Below are 17,601 nucleotides of genomic sequence, written 5' to 3' on the forward strand. Positions count from 1 at the left end.
TTATTTTAGGTCAGCGCTAGACACCACGTTTTTCACGAACGTTCTGTACATTCTGTAATGCGCTCAGGTCTCTGGTGCCGGGCACAGGGGAGCCCGCGCCCCTGACCCTGTCTGGGCCACAGCCAGAAAGCCCGGTGGAATGTAAAGAGCAGGTCCTGGAGGGCCCTGGAGAGTAAATAGTGCAGCAGGTGCGCTGAAGAAGAAACCCAGACCCAGGAAGGAGTGAGGTCGGCACTGCCTTGTCCCCTGCTGTCTCCCGACCTAGACTCGAGGTGCAGACAGTGGCACAGAGACATCGCGTCAGAGGAAACCCTCCCGTTCTCACTCCGGAGGCAGGAAAGGGGTCTCCTGGCAGTGACAGTGGCACCAGTGGGGACATGCAGGTGCCTAAAGTTCTGAGGGTGTGGGGCACCTCTCCAACGGGAAGAGCCGTGGTCTCAAGAGGGTGCAGCAAGCGAGCCCTGTTGCTGAATTTCTCCTCCCGGGGCTCGGCCGACCAAGAGTGGATGTGTGGGAGGTGCCCAGCAGAGGGAGGGAGTGAAAGCTGGGGCACTAGGACCGAGGAGGGAAGCACAGGGAACCAGAAAGTACCGAGGAGATTTGGGAGGCAGTCCCATGGAGTCGTTTATAAACCTCCGGGCTTCTCCCTGAGCCGCACACGCGTGGATCTGACCCTGGAGAGCAAACCAGAGACTTGGAGAACTGAACGTAGACACAGACACGGCCCAGGCCCCAGACGGGCCACTCAACAGCACAGACACGAGACCAATCCAAATAACTCGCCTTCAACGCCTTCGAACAAGGGCCTGATGTGGAAATCGCGCCCTCAAGGAAGGCAGGTTAGAACGTGCCGCCGTGCGACCCAACCAGGTCCACTGCCTGCCCAGACACACGTGCAAGACTCGGAGCCTTGCCGTGCCCAAAATGCCCAGGGCGTTTGACCACAGCTGGCCAAGGCCTTGCCTCCTCTCCCTCTGGCTTTCCCTTGGGTCAGGGGTCATTTCTGCGTGCGATGTTTCCTTTTCTTAAAGAGGACCCCCAGATTACCAAAGCTCCCCCTCTCAAAGCCTGGGTCTGCCCTTGCCCCGGCCAGACGGTGCTCCCAGAGATGGCGTCAAACCAGAGCTTTGTTCCCGGGGCGTGTGCACAAAGCATCAGGCGTTTGATCAGGGATGAATGAACACACTCTCACCCTGGGGCTTCAAGAAAGGGAGCGCCAGCTCTCCCCTTAGTGCTCGGCTGAACACCGCTTCCTGAGGACGTCTCTGAGTCCCTCAAACTCCCTGTTCGTCACTGGTTTAGCAACCATGAGCTCCCTAAGAACAAGGACTACAGCTGCTTTTTACTGACGTGTCCCCAAGCATCTATGACAACCCCTGGCACATAGTAAGCACTTAATAAGTGTTACCGAAGTAATGAATTGCTTACTTTACGAAGACTTATTGCACTCACATATAAATACACCCCGTGTCTTTCCATGGAGACTCTGAGACCGAACACCTGCTCTGGATGAAGCATGGACGGTGCAGGCTCACCTAGAAGACCCCTGAACCTGTCTCCCGGCTGAGCTGCGTGCACAGACCGGGGAGCGCTCGGTGCCGCGGGCCGCACCGGCCCCGCAGTGGGGGGTGTGGGTGTGAGCTGGAACTGAGTTATGGAAGGACAGGCCTCACTGAGGCCACAGGAAACCCGCTTCTCTCCTGTAACACACTACGCCACATTTAAAAGGAGCAGGAGGAGCCAGAGTTCAGATGTTGACGGCCCTAAGAACCCCTTCTTTCTTTGGTTAGGAGCAGGTCATTCTCCATGGGACTGCCTTGACATGTAGAGTCAATGCCCTGTTTCATAGTCATAGTCATAGTCACCTTTTCCACGTCTCTGAACTATAATCGGGAGGACCGGAGTGTGGCCCTCTGCAGGGTGGGGCCAGCTCTCCGAAGGCTCGCCTGGCTCCGCCGCCTCCCGCAGGCCGGGGGCCGCCTCTCCCACGTCTGTCCCTCGTCTCAGGCCAACGGCCTCCGGACGGATTTCCTGGGAGGGTAGCAGCAGCTGCGGCAGAGCCGGCAGCTGAGACGTCTAGAGACAGGAGGAGAAAGGCGGTGGAGACTGGGGGGCGGGGAGAAAGAATTGTCAGGGGGTCTGGCAGGAGGGCAGCGGAGCCACAGGACAGGGGGACCAAGAAGAGCAAGTGAGTGGGAATCACATACACTAATGATGTGATCTCAAAACGTGAAACTTTCTAAGAGGACGTGGAAATCCTGGGAGGAGCAACAGCTTCGGAGCAAAGACAATACGGTGCTCATGTCAGAAATACAGACTTTTTTGGGTAGAGAGGAGTAGGCACACCCTCTCTTCCTGAGTGGATGTCTGTGACTGCTGTTTTCAAATCCGCCCCGACAGGGGCCACTGGCCCGCCGTCCCCGTCCCGAGTGGCAGAGGGGTGTGTGGGTGCTGCGGACCGCGGGAGGGGCTGAGCAGGCGGCACGCCACGACAGGTTTTTGTTTTCCTTCCCTCAGGCCCCGTGGGCGAGCTGCACCTCAAATCCCCAGCTGTCCGCTGGGTAATGAGGAAAATCACTGGCCTGGCCCGGTCCTTGAGCTTTTATTAGTTTTCGTTTCTCATTAGCACACAGATCGAAGAGTGAGAATGAAACACCTGTCGAGTTGTTGTTATGTTACTGGAAACGGGAGGTGTGTGCTTGGGGCTGGGACTGAATGCAGGGCCCAGCCGAGGACACGAGGAGCCATCGGTGGCCGCCCCCTGCCTCCTCACTGCTGACAGCGGCAGGGAGCAGTCTAACACCCAGAAACACTTTGCGCCTCTACGCTTAGGACTCAGTTTGGCACCTTCTCTGAGCAGAGATAAGAGACTCAAATCCCTTCGAGTCTCTTGGGTGTTCCTCTTTCCGGTCCCTGGGGTTGGATCTGCTTGACGCCTCGCACCAGTACTCAATCACGTGTCTCCCGATAGACACCATGGCTCTGGGACAGAGGCTGCGTCCACTCACCTGCCAGTTCCCCGCTCTGCCAGGCACGTGGCAGGTGCTCAGCACACGCAGGGAGAGGGCGGATGAAGGTGTACATGGGAGAGGAGCGGACGGCTCTGAACATTGAATAACGCCCTGCCTCCCCACACAAAGGAAATGCAGGCAGTATGGTGGTCCCTCCAAAAGACTAAACACAGCATCACCATGTGGCCAGAAATCCTGTAGGTGTACACCTAAAAGAATTGAAAGCAGGTCATGCAGCGTTACGTACAACAGCCAGATGGTAGGAACAACCCCAATGCCCATCGACAGGTGAACAGACAAACAAAATGTGGTGTGTCCACACCGTGGATCATTAGTCAGCCTTTAAAAGGACGCACGCTCCAAGCAGATGAACTTTGGAGACATTAGGCTAACTGAAATAAGCCAGACACAAAAAGACAAATATTGTGTGACTGCCCCTACAGGAGGCACCTAGCACAGTTTAAACTCATAGACAGAAAGCAGCACGGTGTGGTCAGAGGCTGGGGTGGGGAGGCAAACAGGGAGTTACTCTCTAATGGTCTTGAGGCTCCAGTGTGGGATGATGGGAACCTCCTGGAGATGGACAGTGGGGATGGCTGCCCACCAGTACGACTGTACTTAATGCCACGGATCTGTCCACTTGAAAATGGTTGAACTGGTCGAGTTTGGGTGCTGGATTTTTACCACATGTAAAACAAGGAAATAAAGCAATGCTCATTTAATGTGGTCACACTCTGGAATCAGCCAGGAGCTGCCCACAGAGATTGCATCTAGCTGCATTGTGACAAAGAGGCGGTCGCTGCGTGGCCACACAGCTTCCCAGGAGCAAGGGCCAGCGTGCTCCCCACAGCTGTGCACCGGCCTCTGTCCCGTGTGGCTCTGTAAGAACGAGCACCGGCTCTGTCATAAAATGCACCTGCCACCCAGCCTTCCGAGCCTGGCAGTTACAGAACCATCTTCCCGGTCCCTGGAGTTGCACCTCCCACCTGAGAATTACTCATGTATTACTGAAGATCCACCTCCAAGGGACAAAGAATACCTGCATAGGTTTACTCTTTCTAGACCCCCACCCTACAGAAGCAGTGTCCCGCAGGGAGCCAGAGCTCCGCCTGGCAGGCAGGAGGGACGCGGTTTGAATTGCAACGCTCCATGTTATTAGCTACGTGGCTCTGGGCAAGTCACTGCAGTGAGCCTCAGTGTTCTCATCTGTAAAGTGGGGCTGCTGATGTGCCTGCATCACACAGTTGTGCTAAGGCCTCAATGAACTGATCATATGAAGTGCTTCGCAGAGTGTCTACAATAACATGAGGACTCAATAACTTGACTTTTCCGTAAAAGATACATTGCAGGTAGTAACAGGGGTGTGGGGGGGGGGGGGGGACAGGAGGGGCGTACGTGTCATTGCAGGAGCTGAAAGAATACATCAGCTCCACAGTCTGAGCCTGGCACAGGCCAGCCAGCAGGCGGGGCCTCGGGAGTGGGCGGGGATACCAGCCGACACTTCCCTGAGGCTCTCTGGGGAGATCTGTGCATCTCAAAGAATCCTTTCTATGCTTCCTCTCCTCCCTCAACTCATTCCTTAATCTTTTGGGTAGTTTCTCTCCCTGGTGCTAGATATACACCTTTTTCTTACAGCTACCAGCAAGTTTCCCCATTCATGTTAGAAAATGTCTTGAGACCCATAAATCCAAAGACTCCAGAGTTACGTTAATATAATGCCCAGGAAACCTAAGACCCACCGGGGAGAGTTCCGGGCCAGAGTTGTCCCCATCAGCACGAGGGTGCGGACGACCTCTGACCGCACCACCATGCCCCCTCCACGGTTTCAGACCGCCAGGCCTCCCGCTCATTGGGCTGGGCTGACCTCACGGATGTTCATTATTTTCTCCATTTTCATTACTCAGGTGCATCTTCCCAAAACCTGGAGGAATTTATAAAAAGGTAAGTGGAAGAGGGGCATAAGAAGTTGTTTTTCAATGGAGCTTCTCGTTTCTAAAAATGAATGAAAACCCCACTGTCACCCCATCATCCCTTGCACTGGGCGTCGGTGGCTGGTTAGCCACTCTCTGAAAACACTGGGACATTCGCCCTTCTTGGGTCAGTGAGCGTGGGCGGTGTTACGTTGCACATGCCCTTCAGGAACAACCGCAAAAACACATACAAAGAGGGTGAAACTTAGATCTGGCTCAGTACCTGAAAAAGACAGAAAGGATTATTTCGTATTCCTGCTTAAACAATTCTGTGCTCACATTGGGCCTAAAATTCAGAAGCACGGCCCTGGGTGCCCAGAACGGAAACCTTGGGGGACCCTTGACTTTTCAGAGTTGACTGCAGGCCCACAGGATGTCTTAGGAACCTGGACATAAGGAACCCGGGTACCCCACCTGCGCGTGTTGACGACAAAGGCTGTGAAAGGTGCCGGGACATGGTGGTGTGTCCCCCGCTGGACCCGTCATTCCACTCCGCAGTTCTACACACTTACGGGGCCTTTCCCTCACGGGAAGTAGGCTAAAGATTATCGAGAAGAAAGGGAGGAGTCAGAATGGTGATAACTAGAATGAAAGAAAAATGGGGAAAATTCCCCAGAGGGCCAGGGGGAGGGGGGTGCATGCAAAGATTCTTTCACAGGCCCAGCCTGTGAGGCTGGCTACAAAGCTAGGCTGCAAAGTGACTGACACTCAGATCCCCTCTGTGGCTTCTCAGTTTGTCTAGGAACCCCCTGCTGGACCAGCCGGCCATCGTCATATACGCCATGATTGGGAATGACGTCTGCAACGGGTGAGTTATTAAGAAAGACGGTTTGGACAGTTCTTTGACTCCGGGTTCCCCTCTTTCTTCCACCCCACCAGCCTGCTGCTGCATTAAATGTCTCTCTATCTTCACAAGCCTGAAACATGTGAAATCAACAGAACCAACCCGCAAAGCGGAAAGACCCTTTTTAAAAAAGATTTTATTTATTTGCTTTTTAGAGAGGGAAGGGAGGGAGAAAGAGAGAGAGAGAGAAACATCAATGTGCGGTTGCTGGGGGCTGTGGCCTGCAGCCCAGGCATGTGCCCTGACTGGGAATCGAACCTGCAATGCTTTGGTTCACAGCCCGCGCTCAATCCACTGAGCTACGCCAGCCAGGGCTTGAAAGACCCTTTTAAAAGCCATTTTAATCCATTAATTCTTTGCTCTGATTCACAACAAACAGGTGTGTCAGATCAGCTCTGACTTCTGTCACCAGAAATATGCTTCTACTAGCCGGGAATCCAAGACAGAGACCCACGACTTCTTTAAGTAAAATAAGGCAGAATCACAGCTACCCCCTCAGAACAGCTTTCTCTCCCATATTTTCGCACACACACACACACGTGGGAGAGACACCACAGACTCGGAGCGTTTGCAAAGACGCTACACACACTTCACAGCCAGTCCTGTTTACACCCGTGGCCCGTAGGAGAACCTCGTTGTGCTAACCTGCTAATATCAGCAGAGATTCCAAAATGTTGACTGACTTCATCCCCCTCACAACATCTTGGGCGATTTCTCAAAATCTGTGCCTGCCCCTAAGAGTACGCTGCTTATATAAATGTCATGTGTCCTGTGATCACGGCCAAAAAAAAAAAAAAAAAGACACCAGATCTCCATTTTAGAAAACAGTGACGCGAAGCCAAGGAGGTGACACGACTTGCCCAATGAACTGATTGTTGACGGAGCTGGGCTCCGCCCTAAGCAGCGCTGGGGGTAGGGATTCCTGCCTATCGCCCGGCCTTCGCTTCCTGGCCCCGTTCCTGCTGTCGAAGTGTTTGCGCTCCCGGACACCTCCACGAGAGCCTAGAGCTCTTACGGTGAAGGAGGTGTAGACCTACTCAGTGCAGGGAATTCAGGGCAGGAGATATCACACTTTGATCCAGAAATGCTTACATGCCAGACCCTGCGTTGGCAATCCCCACGCTGGTTTACCCCTCTCCTCAGAACCCCAGTTCTGCCCCAGCTACATCCCGGGGACCCAAGTCCCCGCCCCCATGATGCATCGCCTGGGACTCGCCAGTAAAGAGCAAACAGCCCCTAGACCTGCCGTGAGCCCAGAGCCACACCACTCGCTGTATCATCCACCCCCGCAGCAGCCCCAGAGGCAAGTATGATGCCCCCATTTTACAGATGAGGAAACCGAGGTTCTGCAAGGCGAAGGAACTTGCTTATCCTGCCATCGAGCACTGAGCAGCCAAGCTGAGAGCCCAGCGAGGTTCTCCGGTGAACTTCTGAGCGCTTCCCTGCGCCCCACACTCCCCGTGTTTGCTCCCCTTCATGCATCCCTTTTAAAAGTAGGCATTGGGCACCTGCAATGTGCCAGCTCTGGGACACACTGGGAATGGGGCCACCATCCCTGACCTCAGGCAGCTTCTGGAAGGAGAAGCAATGAGCCTCAGCCTCCAGCCCCATCACGAAACAGAACAAACCTGTGGTCAGATCAGCCGGCGCCCCACCGCCCCCCCCCCGCCCGTGGCCCGTGGTCCGCTGGAGGACACTGAGGGCAGACCAGTTACACCGAGTGCAGGACGCCTGCAGGAGGGGGCTGTGGCTCCCAGACCCAAAGCCCTGCAGCTGCCCTTCTCCAGCAGAATCCGCTTACCCGGAGGCCCTGCCAGCCAGGCCCACTTTGCAAACTTTTCCAGAGCGCCAAGGGCAGGCAGCTCTCAGCCAGAGACACCTGCCAGCCTCCCCCTCACCCCCCGCCGGGATCTGGGCAGAGAAGCAGCAAGCATTTGGGTAAAATGACGGGGCTGGCAGCGCGGGATGTCCCCGCGGTGCCCACTTTGCTACGTCCCGCGGAGGGGTTAGAAAAATAGAGACAGATGGCAACTACACCGCCCCATCTGCCAGGACGTCAAGGTGGAGTGGATAACCCAAAACTAGCAAAGCGACTTCATCAAAAGCTCGCTCCAGCAACGGGTTGCATAAGAAGTCTGTCCTGGGACAAGTTTGGGGATACTGGCTTGACCTTTTCCTTCCCCGGGTTGACAGTGACGCCATCTTGCTCTTGCTGACATAATGCAATCATGTATGTGCTCCTGTCTCAGCCTCTGAACTCACGCAGTAACTCAGTGAACTCTCGTTCAGTGAGTGAAGGTCGTGGTGGGAAGACAGCTTTCAGTGTCTGGAATTCAAGAAGCAAGGCAACCCAGGCAAACCTACGTTTCTCGTTGAAACTCTACTCCATCTGGCTAAGCTAACCCAGCTCCCGGGACTTAGGGTCACTGCCCACAAAACCTACAGAATGTGAGTGAGTGAGAAGGAGAGAAATTCCCGGCCACAGGGCAAATGTGAGTGCACTCAGAGGCAGGTCCTGCGGTGACAGGGCCAGCCATGGGAAAAGAGAGTGGCCTTAAGTCCCTCAAATCACAGAGGGTGACGACAATGAATCCTCAACATCCCAACACGATAGCACTGAGATCATTATAATTACTAGAAATGTGACAGAATGACAGAGGCATCTACCAGTAGCCACAAGAGTGGACAGGGTTCCCTTTTTCACAGTGGATGTAGAAATGATCAATCATACATTTTTGCCTTCATAGAGAGAGCCAGCACCAGCTCACAGAGGTTGTCTCTGTGCCCTGGCCTTCAAGCGGTTTTTTCTGCAATGGCAATGCTTCAGAGCCCAGTGCCCCCACCGTCCCCACCCCCCACTGCTTCCCTGGGCAGCCAGCATAGCAGCACTGTAGGAAGAGAAAGCCAGGTGAGCAGCTGACCCAAAGAGCCCACACAGCCGGAGACGACCCGTTCTGCCCAATCAAATGGCAGAAACCAGCCCCGAAGCAGGTGACAGGGCTGTGCTCAGAGGAATCCCTCTCCCAGCCTCCTCCCTCAAGGCACCAGGGCCGAGGGAACGTTTCCCGCCCAGCAGGCCACACCCACTTTTAGGAGACCCGGCATCGCTACGCATGGGGTAGTGTGAGCACACAGAAGTCCCCGCCCCATTCCCAGTCTGTGTAAGAGGCCTCTTGGGGGCGGGGGGCGCTGGGTGAGAGGTGAGTGGTGCGGTGACAACTGGCCGGCCTGAAGAGTAGGGCTAGTTCTCTCACTGGTGTGGGGGATGGGGGTTGGAAGACCCACGTGCTGGTGTGAGGGGGGTCTGAGCACGAGGTCACGGGACCTCTGGTCCTGGGAAGTGTCTCCCGCGGGGGCTGCCCGCCCTCTTCCTTGACGCGGGCACCTCTCTCTCTGGCACCGGCTGGGGAAAGTCTGGCTGGAAGACCCGCCCGAGTGAGGGGTGATCGCGGCCCTGCTCCCACGCCAGGAGGGGTTCTGCATGGCCAGACATGGTTCGTTAGGGCAGAGACGGGCTCTGAGCCGCCCCAGGGGCCAGGCGGTTCTGGGCCCACCGTGTGTTGCCGGCGGGCGTGAGGGTGCAACGGTGGACACCAACGTCTCATGCCCTTGTCGCTATCCCCGGCCCCCACCCCCGGTGTGAGCGTCATGGCCCCCAAGCTGGTTCTCAGATTTCTCTCCTGAAAGCCTGGCAAAGCACCCCCCCTTCATCCGAGTGACAGGCCCCAGCTTCTGGCATGCGAGGGGCACGCAGGGCACTGGAGGGGGCAGGCAGACCTGGGTGACAAAGTGGGCCAGACACGGGCACCAGGACCCCTGGGTTGGAAAGGGTTAGACAGTCACAGCTCAGCCCATTCGGCCTCGGACACCAGGGAAGGCCCAGGAGGCACTTTCCAAACCCCTGGGACTCCCTGGTCCCCGAAATACTCAAACTAAACCCCTGCTGCAATCACCAGAGGAAGGAGTACCCAGGTCAAGATGGCACAGATACCTTTTCAGGGCAGAGTCAGAAGGCACCTTCTGTGACCTGCAGCAGGCGGGGAGCCCTCCACCTGTCCCTGCGCCCCTCGCACCCCTGCTGCACGTGAGACGTCTCCCGGACCCGGGGTGTCAGTTACGCAGCTGCACGCGCTGGGCCAGAGACTCCCGAGGGCGTCCCGTTAGCCGTTAGCCGCACGAGGCTCCCCCTGGATTTCCCTGAGTGCTCAGCCGTGTGGGGTCCGGCTTGCTCAGTTTGTGGGGTGCCCTCCTCATGAGTACAAATTAGCTCAGATTCCTTGTGCATCATCAGGGGGAGTCTCTGACCACGAAATAATCACCAAGCACAGGGTTGGGGAGCCTTGCTCCTCATTATCTTGCCTTTATGTGGCTGAAGAGACTGCACTCAGCATAATTGCTTTGTGCTGGTGCTGTTGTGTCAACAACAGAAAAAAACAAAATTAAAAAAAAAACACAAAGGCAGAAGTCATCTGGCCATATGCAGGGGCTTTCTGGGTGACAAGGGACAGGACTCAGACCCCCAACCTGCTTGCATGTCGCTCCCGCTGCCCCACTCCAAGCCCACCGGGAATGTAAAACCTGGTCCCTCTGGGCGGGTTCTCCTGGTCCGGACAAACCCGCGAGGCAGCCGGGGGTGGGGGGGGGGGGGGGATTCTCTTTGCAAAGTCAGGGGCCTCTGGAGCTCCTGTGCGTATGCAGATCAAGCCAAGGCCCCACCCAGCCTTCTGCCCCAATGGGAAGAAGCAACTTCTTCTCAAATCCTTTGAGTGCCGTTTGTGCAGGGTAGGGAGACCAGTAGTCATAAAGGAGAATAGTTTTTCCCGAGGAAACAGAACATGAACTTAGCGTTCTGTTCCACTGGGTTGGCCAAAAAGGTTGCTTAGTTTTTTCCATACAATGGCTCTAGCAGCTCTTAGTTGTCTTTAACTTCATTTGAAACAATTTTGTTAGAGTGTATGGTGACAGCTGTCCTATCAGCATGCGTTTAAAAAAAAATTTTTTAAAGGTTTCCAGTTTCATTCTCTTTGTTTTAATTTATTTATTTTTAGAGAGGGAAGGGAGAGAGAAGGAGAGAGAGAGAGAGAGAGAGAGAGAGAGAGAGAGAGAGAGAGAGAGAGAGAAACATCAATGTATGGTTGCTGGGGGCCGTGGCCTGCAACCCAGGCATGTACCCTGACTGGGAATCGAACCTGCGACACTTTGGTTAGCAGCCCGCGCTCAATCCACTGAGCTACACCAGCCAGGGCTACGTTTAAAAAATTTTTATCAAAATTGTTTAATTTTTGTGTCGCCATTTTAATATTAAAGAAAATACTCAACATTTTTGGCATATTATGCTCTATTATTTCAAGAAAGGTACAGATGCAACTGAAAGGCAAAAGATGATTTGTGCAGTGTACGGGGAAGGTGCTGTGACTGATCAAACGTTTCAGAAGTGGTTTGTGTAGTTTCTCGCGGGAGATTTCTCACTGGACGATGGTGCACGGTTGGGTGGACCAGTTGAAGTTGGTAGCAAGACATTCATGGAGAATGATCAATGTTCTGCCACATGGGAGCTAGCCAATCCATTCAAAATATCCAAATCAATGAAGTTATTGGTGAAAATGAAAAATGTGTCTTCTATTTTACAGGTAAAAACATACAGACTTTTTGGCCAACCTAGTACATGCTGGGGTTTGTTCAAACAGGACAAGATTCTTCCCTCCTTCCTTCCTTCCTTCCTTCCTTCCTTCCTTCCTTCCTTCTTCCCTCCCTTCCACCTTTCCTTCCTTCTTCTCTTCCTTCCCCCTTCCTTCCTTCTTTCTTTCCTTTCTTCCTCTCTTCCTTCCTTCCTTCCTTCCTGACTTCCTTCCTTCCTGTTAGTCCAAGCAACCCAGTCCATAGTTCAGAAGCACAAACAGCAGCTGCAGCTGACTTCCCGCCGGCTTCCCAGACACACCAGGCTTGTTCTGCCTCTTTCTCCGCATGGGCACACGCTGCCTGTCACAGACTGGCCCCTGGGGTCCCCTTACCTGTGGTCAGCCTTGTCACCTGGATCGAAATTTGGGAAGTGATTTTCTTCCCAAATAGGTATAGTGAAATAGGTATAAGAGAAGTGACATAAAATAATGTTTTCTCTTCCTCCCATTAAAGCTTAGGTGGAGTCCAGTTTTTCTCCTTTAGAAAGGATAATGAAAATGATATGGGAATCTGCTTTATTTATATTTTTCTCTACTTACAAAGTAACATCTGCTGTAAAAGGTTTGAATAATACAAAGTTTCAGAAGTGAACGTTTTCCCATAATCACTCCCTGCCACCCCCACTACGTTGCTACAAGCTAACCAATCATGACCGTGTATTTGCAGCCAGAATTTTTCTATGGAAATTCTAACTTACACACTTATTAATGTTCGTTAAAGGAAATATTATGCTTACTACTCTGCCATTTGTTTTTTCATCACCAATACTTTGAAGCAGTCTTCCTACACTAATGCATGCAGATTATTTTATTCTTTATATATATTTTTATTTTATTGCGGTGAAATTCACCTAGTGTAAAATTAAATGTTTTGAAGTGAACAGTTCGTTCAGGGGCATCTAGTTTATTCACAATCATGCTCGACCACCACGTCTATCTAGTTCCTTCGTTCGTTTTAGTGCCCGAGGAGCACATCGCTGTGTGGGTGGACCACAGCTTTGTAGGCGGCCTTTGTCACTTTTTCCAGTTTCACACTATCCCAAGCAATGCTGCAATTATATGTACATTCAGATGTACATTTTTGCACATTTGTGGGAATTTTACTAGAGGACGCCTTCCTGAAAGTAAAACGTCAAGGTCAAGAGTTACGTCTACTTCGAATGTTGACACATTTTGAAAAGGTCCCTCCGTGTAGGAGCCCCCTTGACAGAAAGAACAGTGGGTGTCCCTGGGAGCCTCCTTCCATCCCCTCTTCCCACGTGACTCAGGCCTTGGGCTCAGGCTGTGAGTGACGGACCTACCTTCTCTGGTGCGGAATCGGCACTAAGCGCCCTGGGGCTGCTGTAACAAAGTGCCCCAAACTGGGGGACGTGAAGCGAGAGAAATGAGTCCTCACACCGCTCTGGGGGCTGGGACTCTGGAGTCAAGGTGTCGGCAGGGCCCTGCTCCCTCTGGAGGGCCTACAGGGAAAGTACTCGCTTGTCTCTGCGTGCTATTGGGGCTCCCAGCAGCCCTTGCAGTTCCTGGCTTATGGCCACACAACTCCAGTCTCTGCTTCTGTACCCACGGGGCCTTCTTCCCCGTGTGTGTCTATGTGTCCCCTCCTCTTCTTACAAGGATGCACTGTTCACTGGGTTTAGGCCCACCCTCATCCAATACGGCCTCATCTTCACTAACGACATCTGCAAAGACCCTGTTTCCAAATACAGTCACATTCTGAGGGATGCCATTCACCACCCATTCTAGGGTCACTCGGCAAGTTTGGAACTTGAGGACTCAACTAGAAAACAACATGAATCATTGTTTCATTCCGTTTAACATCAGGCCATTTAGAGCCTAACGGGCAAATGAGAATCTTAGTGAATTCACGTTCCCAGGTCAGTGCAGGTTAGTGTATTCATTAGAACTCAAGGTGATCCTATGTGTACAAAAGTCAACCGTGTAAAAAAAATGAACAATAATAGGTTTACCTGTCAAAGCCAACACATATTCCAGCATCTCTCTTTACCCTCTGCCATTGAAACACAGCTTGAAAGAAAGAAAGAAATTTAAATGGAACGACCAGTGAGGTACTTCCAGAAGACGCCTGCACATTCCCTATTTTGTTTTTTGCCAAACCAAATGAAAAATAGTCAACCAGCTTAAGCTCAAAAAAATGCCTCTTTGAAACGAAAAGTTTATTTCTTTCAGCTCGCTTGCGATTTTCCATCTTGGTCTTAAACGCTTCGATTTTTAGGCTGATGCTTTTATAGCTACTTACAAAACTTTCATTTTCTGTGCTCGCTACCTGTTATGAAACAAGGAGAAAAGTGCAATTTAAAATTCCCAGCGTCCTGCAGAGCACCGGCGGTGCCGGGAGGAGAAAAGCCGTGAGGCAACACAGAGCTGCCCGCCGGCAGGAGCGTCGCAGGGGGACAGCCTGAAACAGCAGTCTGTCGGGAGACTGGTGGAAGCTCAGATTCAGAGTCGAACAGGAGGGCATGTTGTGGGCACATTATGCCACTTCATTTCTCAGTGACATCCTGTTTCCCGCGCTGTAATACAGGGGCCAAGTGCCAAAGACCAAGCTGCAACCTTGAAGCGCCCGACAAATAATAATCCATACCAGACTCCATTCACGGTGTCTGTCAGTTAGGATGGGCGAGGTTATGCTGCAGGAACAAACAGCCCCTAAAGTCTTGGGAGCATAAAGCGACAAACGTTGGCTTCTCGCTCACACGATATGTCCATCAAAAATCATCATGTGACTCTGTGCCAGGGCTCGGTGGTGACGTAGCTGCTGCCCAGAACATTGCCCACATCCATGGCAAAGAAGAAGAGCTTTCTGGAGGCTCTCATACCACCACACATGACATATGTCACTTCTCACAACTCACGCACCAGACCAGGGACATGGCCCAGCCAACCACACCGCAATCGGGAAGCCAGAACTGTCTTTCAAATAGCACCAGTTACCACCATGTGGTGGGGTCGGGGTTGGAGGGGAACTTCAGAATGTGCGTGTACCTATCCTTGTCATCTGGTAAGATACTTTCTGTTTCTTTTCCCAACAGGAAGACTGATCCAGTCCCAGAAATGACCACTCCTGAGCGATTCTATCCCAAGGTCATGGAGACTCTGAAGTACCTCAATTCCCACCTGCCGAACGGCAGCCACGTTATTCTATATGGCTTACCAGACGGGACCTTTCTCTGGGACAACCTGCACGACAGATACCACCCTCTCGGTATTGCTTTGAAGCTGCTTTTACTATTTAATTTCTTTCTAAGATTTTATTTTATGTTGTGTTTAGAGAGAGGGAAAGGGAGGGAAAGAGAGAAGCATCCATGTGTGGTTGCCTCTCACTCACCCCCTTCTGGGGATCTGGCCCACAACCCAGGCATGTGCTCTGACTGGGATTCAAACCGGCGACCCTTTGCTTTGCAGGCCAATGCTCAATTCACTGAACCACACCAGCCAGGGCTACTTCTACTCTTTAACGATGTCCCTGAATACGTAGTTCCAATGTATATAGTTCACACCACAGAGAATACACCCCAAAGGCATTCACAGTCCACGAATCAGAGATGATGAAGGGAACAGCCCCAGAGGCAGGATCGAAAGGTCAGTATTCAGAAAGGTGGGCAGAGCCAGGTCCAAAGCCAGGGAGGGCAGAACTAGTTAATGAAGAAGTAAGACAAATTGAAACGTACGAGTCTAGGTCAGGAAACTCCCTGAACTGAAGGTAAACTCAGGAACGTGCTGACGCAGCCCAAACCCGAGACAGAAAGCCCTGCTGGAGTCGAAGGGCAGGACGTCTCAGACTCTCGATGGTGAGCGCCCCCTGGTGGCCAGCTCGAATTCTGTCGCCTGCGGTCCTTCCGCGGACTGGGCGCCCGACTGCGAGACACTCCCTCGGAGTCCTTGGCTCTGAAACGCTCCAGAGATCCCCCAGGAACTTCTAGTAGCCTCTCCAGCATTCCAGATGCACGACGTCGTAAAGGAGTGGTCGTCCCCATTAGGAAGGGCTGCCGTGCCGATCCGGAAAACACCCATGTGAGAGGGACGTTTTCAGGCATCCCACTGAACGCTGAGCAAAAGGCAGGCTCAGGGAGGGTCGGCAGCTTGCCGGGTGCTGCGTGCTTCATTGTCACGTAAGCGGGGGGTGGCACGGCTCTTCCCTCTGTGCTTTGGAGGGGAGTGCCTTTTCAGAAACGCATTGAGGGCCAGTGACGTGCCAGGCACTGCCCCAGGCGCTGGGTAACCCACAGTGCCCACGATGGTCAAAAATCCCCGCCGACGTAAGGCTTTACTCCAGTGGTGAAAAGATTCCCAAAGCACGTCAGAGGACGATAAGTGTCCTGGGAGAAAATCCGGGGCTGGAGGGTGCCCCTTCCTCAGCCCCATATTGATAGCTCCTGGGCCAGTCTTCCATTTAAGGGGCCACCGCCTCCCTGGTTCGGCGATAGCCCCCTCCTTACCCAAGCCCAAGGTCAAAGGTGCTGGAGGTCCAGGCAGCTTCTTCCGAGGCAGGTGAGCGGTTCAAAGGGGAAGAGCGGAAACTCGCTCCTCAGCGCCTCCTCAGGAGACCTTCCTTCCCCTTGCACAGTGACTCGTCTGTGTCTCCTCCATCTCTCTCCTCCTGTCCCCTCCTGCAGGCCGGTTTAAGCCAACCCCCGCCCCACACACACACCCCCCCCTCAGGGAGTCTGACCCCTCCCCTCCCAGGACAAGGACAGGGGCCTTTCACCAGCCCTTGAAGGGCCCCGGGGAGCGCAAGAGCAGGCCCCCGCACTCCAGGCTTCTCAGGCAGGAGACCGAGGCCATTCCCTCTGCAGTTACCCAAGGAAAACGCCGCCTGGCACATTCCCTCCTGGCTACACGGCTTTGACCGTGCCCCATGGAGACGCTGTGATCACATGCTGGAGAACTCGACTCCATCCAGGCCCCCCTTGGAGACGGGCAGGACACCCAGGCGCAGCGATGCTGGGGGCTGGGGGGCTGGGGGCAGAGAAGGCGTGTGTCCGACTCACTGCGTCCTGCCCCTAAGGACGCGACTTGGGGCTTTTCTGGCTTTACTCTCCAGTCTCTTTCCATGGTCTCCCATTCATCCGCCTCTGGGAATCCTTCCGGGTGTACCACACCGGTCACTCGACTCCACCCCAGCATGTAAGGATGATTCCGTGCAGTTTGGAAGGGACGACACCGGTTCTCATTCAGGGGCTGCCCCCTCCCCCCGCACCCATTACCACAGCTGGAGAGGGGGCTGCTGCCTGCATTTACTGGGTAGAATCCAGGGATGGTCCTAAACACTCTGCCATGCCTGGGACAGCCCCCCACCCACAACCAATAACGTTCAAGGTCGAGAAACTCTGCCCTCGGCTTGGCCTTGTCCTCAGATGGCCTCTCTCCAACTGCTAATCATGCGCCAGCATCTCACCACATAAATGAGGAAAAAGGAAAAGATGCAACCAGTTTGTTCTATATAAACAACCCTTGTTTTTTTAAAAAAAATAATCTAATTAGGAAGAAAGATGAAACCCTCAAAAATGTGTTTAATGTTTTTAAGTTATTATTCATTCCCTAAATTATCCCCACTGCCTGGTTGCCATGGGAAATGAAGGATGAATTACTCAATGAAGCACCAGGGTCCTTGATGGACAGCCTGGGGGAGTGGGCGGGACTTACCAGCTTGCCCCTCCCCCTCGGGCAGGGACACAGCTCACAGAACACAAGGGGCTTGTAGAGAGGGCTGCCGCCCTCGCGGTCTCTCTGGCCTGCCCCCGCCGCAAATCCGATCTTTGGATCTTTGTTCCCAGGCGAATGCTGGGCCAGCCTCTGGGTTTGGCTGCTCTGCCTCGGTGAGGACGGCTCTCATCTTCATAATAGCAGAACAACACCCTCGTCTGATTCCCAAGGCCCTGTGCTAAAGGGTGTGTCAGCAAATATGGGGGTGTTCCAATTTACCTCTGTCTCTGAGCCTAGGAACATGACGAGGACACTCTTACCCAGACAGCCAACCGTAAGGGTTAGGAAAGAGTTCAGGGAGCGGAAGGGGCTGCGGAATTACCCCTGGATCGGGAATAGTCTCTCCTGCCTCGGTGGGACAGGCAGGAGCT

The 17,601-nt window shown here is 53.5% G+C and overlaps 1 protein-coding gene across 1 annotated transcript in view; it reads left to right on the top strand.

Annotated features, from left to right (window-relative positions):
• The window catches only part of AOAH (acyloxyacyl hydrolase), a 133,788-nt gene that overhangs the window by 96,094 nt on the left and 20,093 nt on the right, over positions 1 to 17,601 (top strand). Inside the window, exons 14-16 of the mRNA XM_045827765.1 lie at positions 4,916 to 4,952; positions 5,715 to 5,789; positions 14,557 to 14,729. Coding sequence (XP_045683721.1) covers positions 4,916 to 4,952; positions 5,715 to 5,789; positions 14,557 to 14,729 — 285 coding nt within the window. The remainder of the gene's footprint in view (positions 1 to 4,915; positions 4,953 to 5,714; positions 5,790 to 14,556; positions 14,730 to 17,601) is intronic.

This window comes from Phyllostomus hastatus, unplaced genomic scaffold (assembly GCF_019186645.2).
Source record: "Phyllostomus hastatus isolate PE091 unplaced genomic scaffold, TTU_PhHast_1.1 phas_scaffold_78, whole genome shotgun sequence".
In the NCBI taxonomy this organism is placed as follows: Eukaryota; Metazoa; Chordata; class Mammalia; order Chiroptera; family Phyllostomidae; genus Phyllostomus; species Phyllostomus hastatus.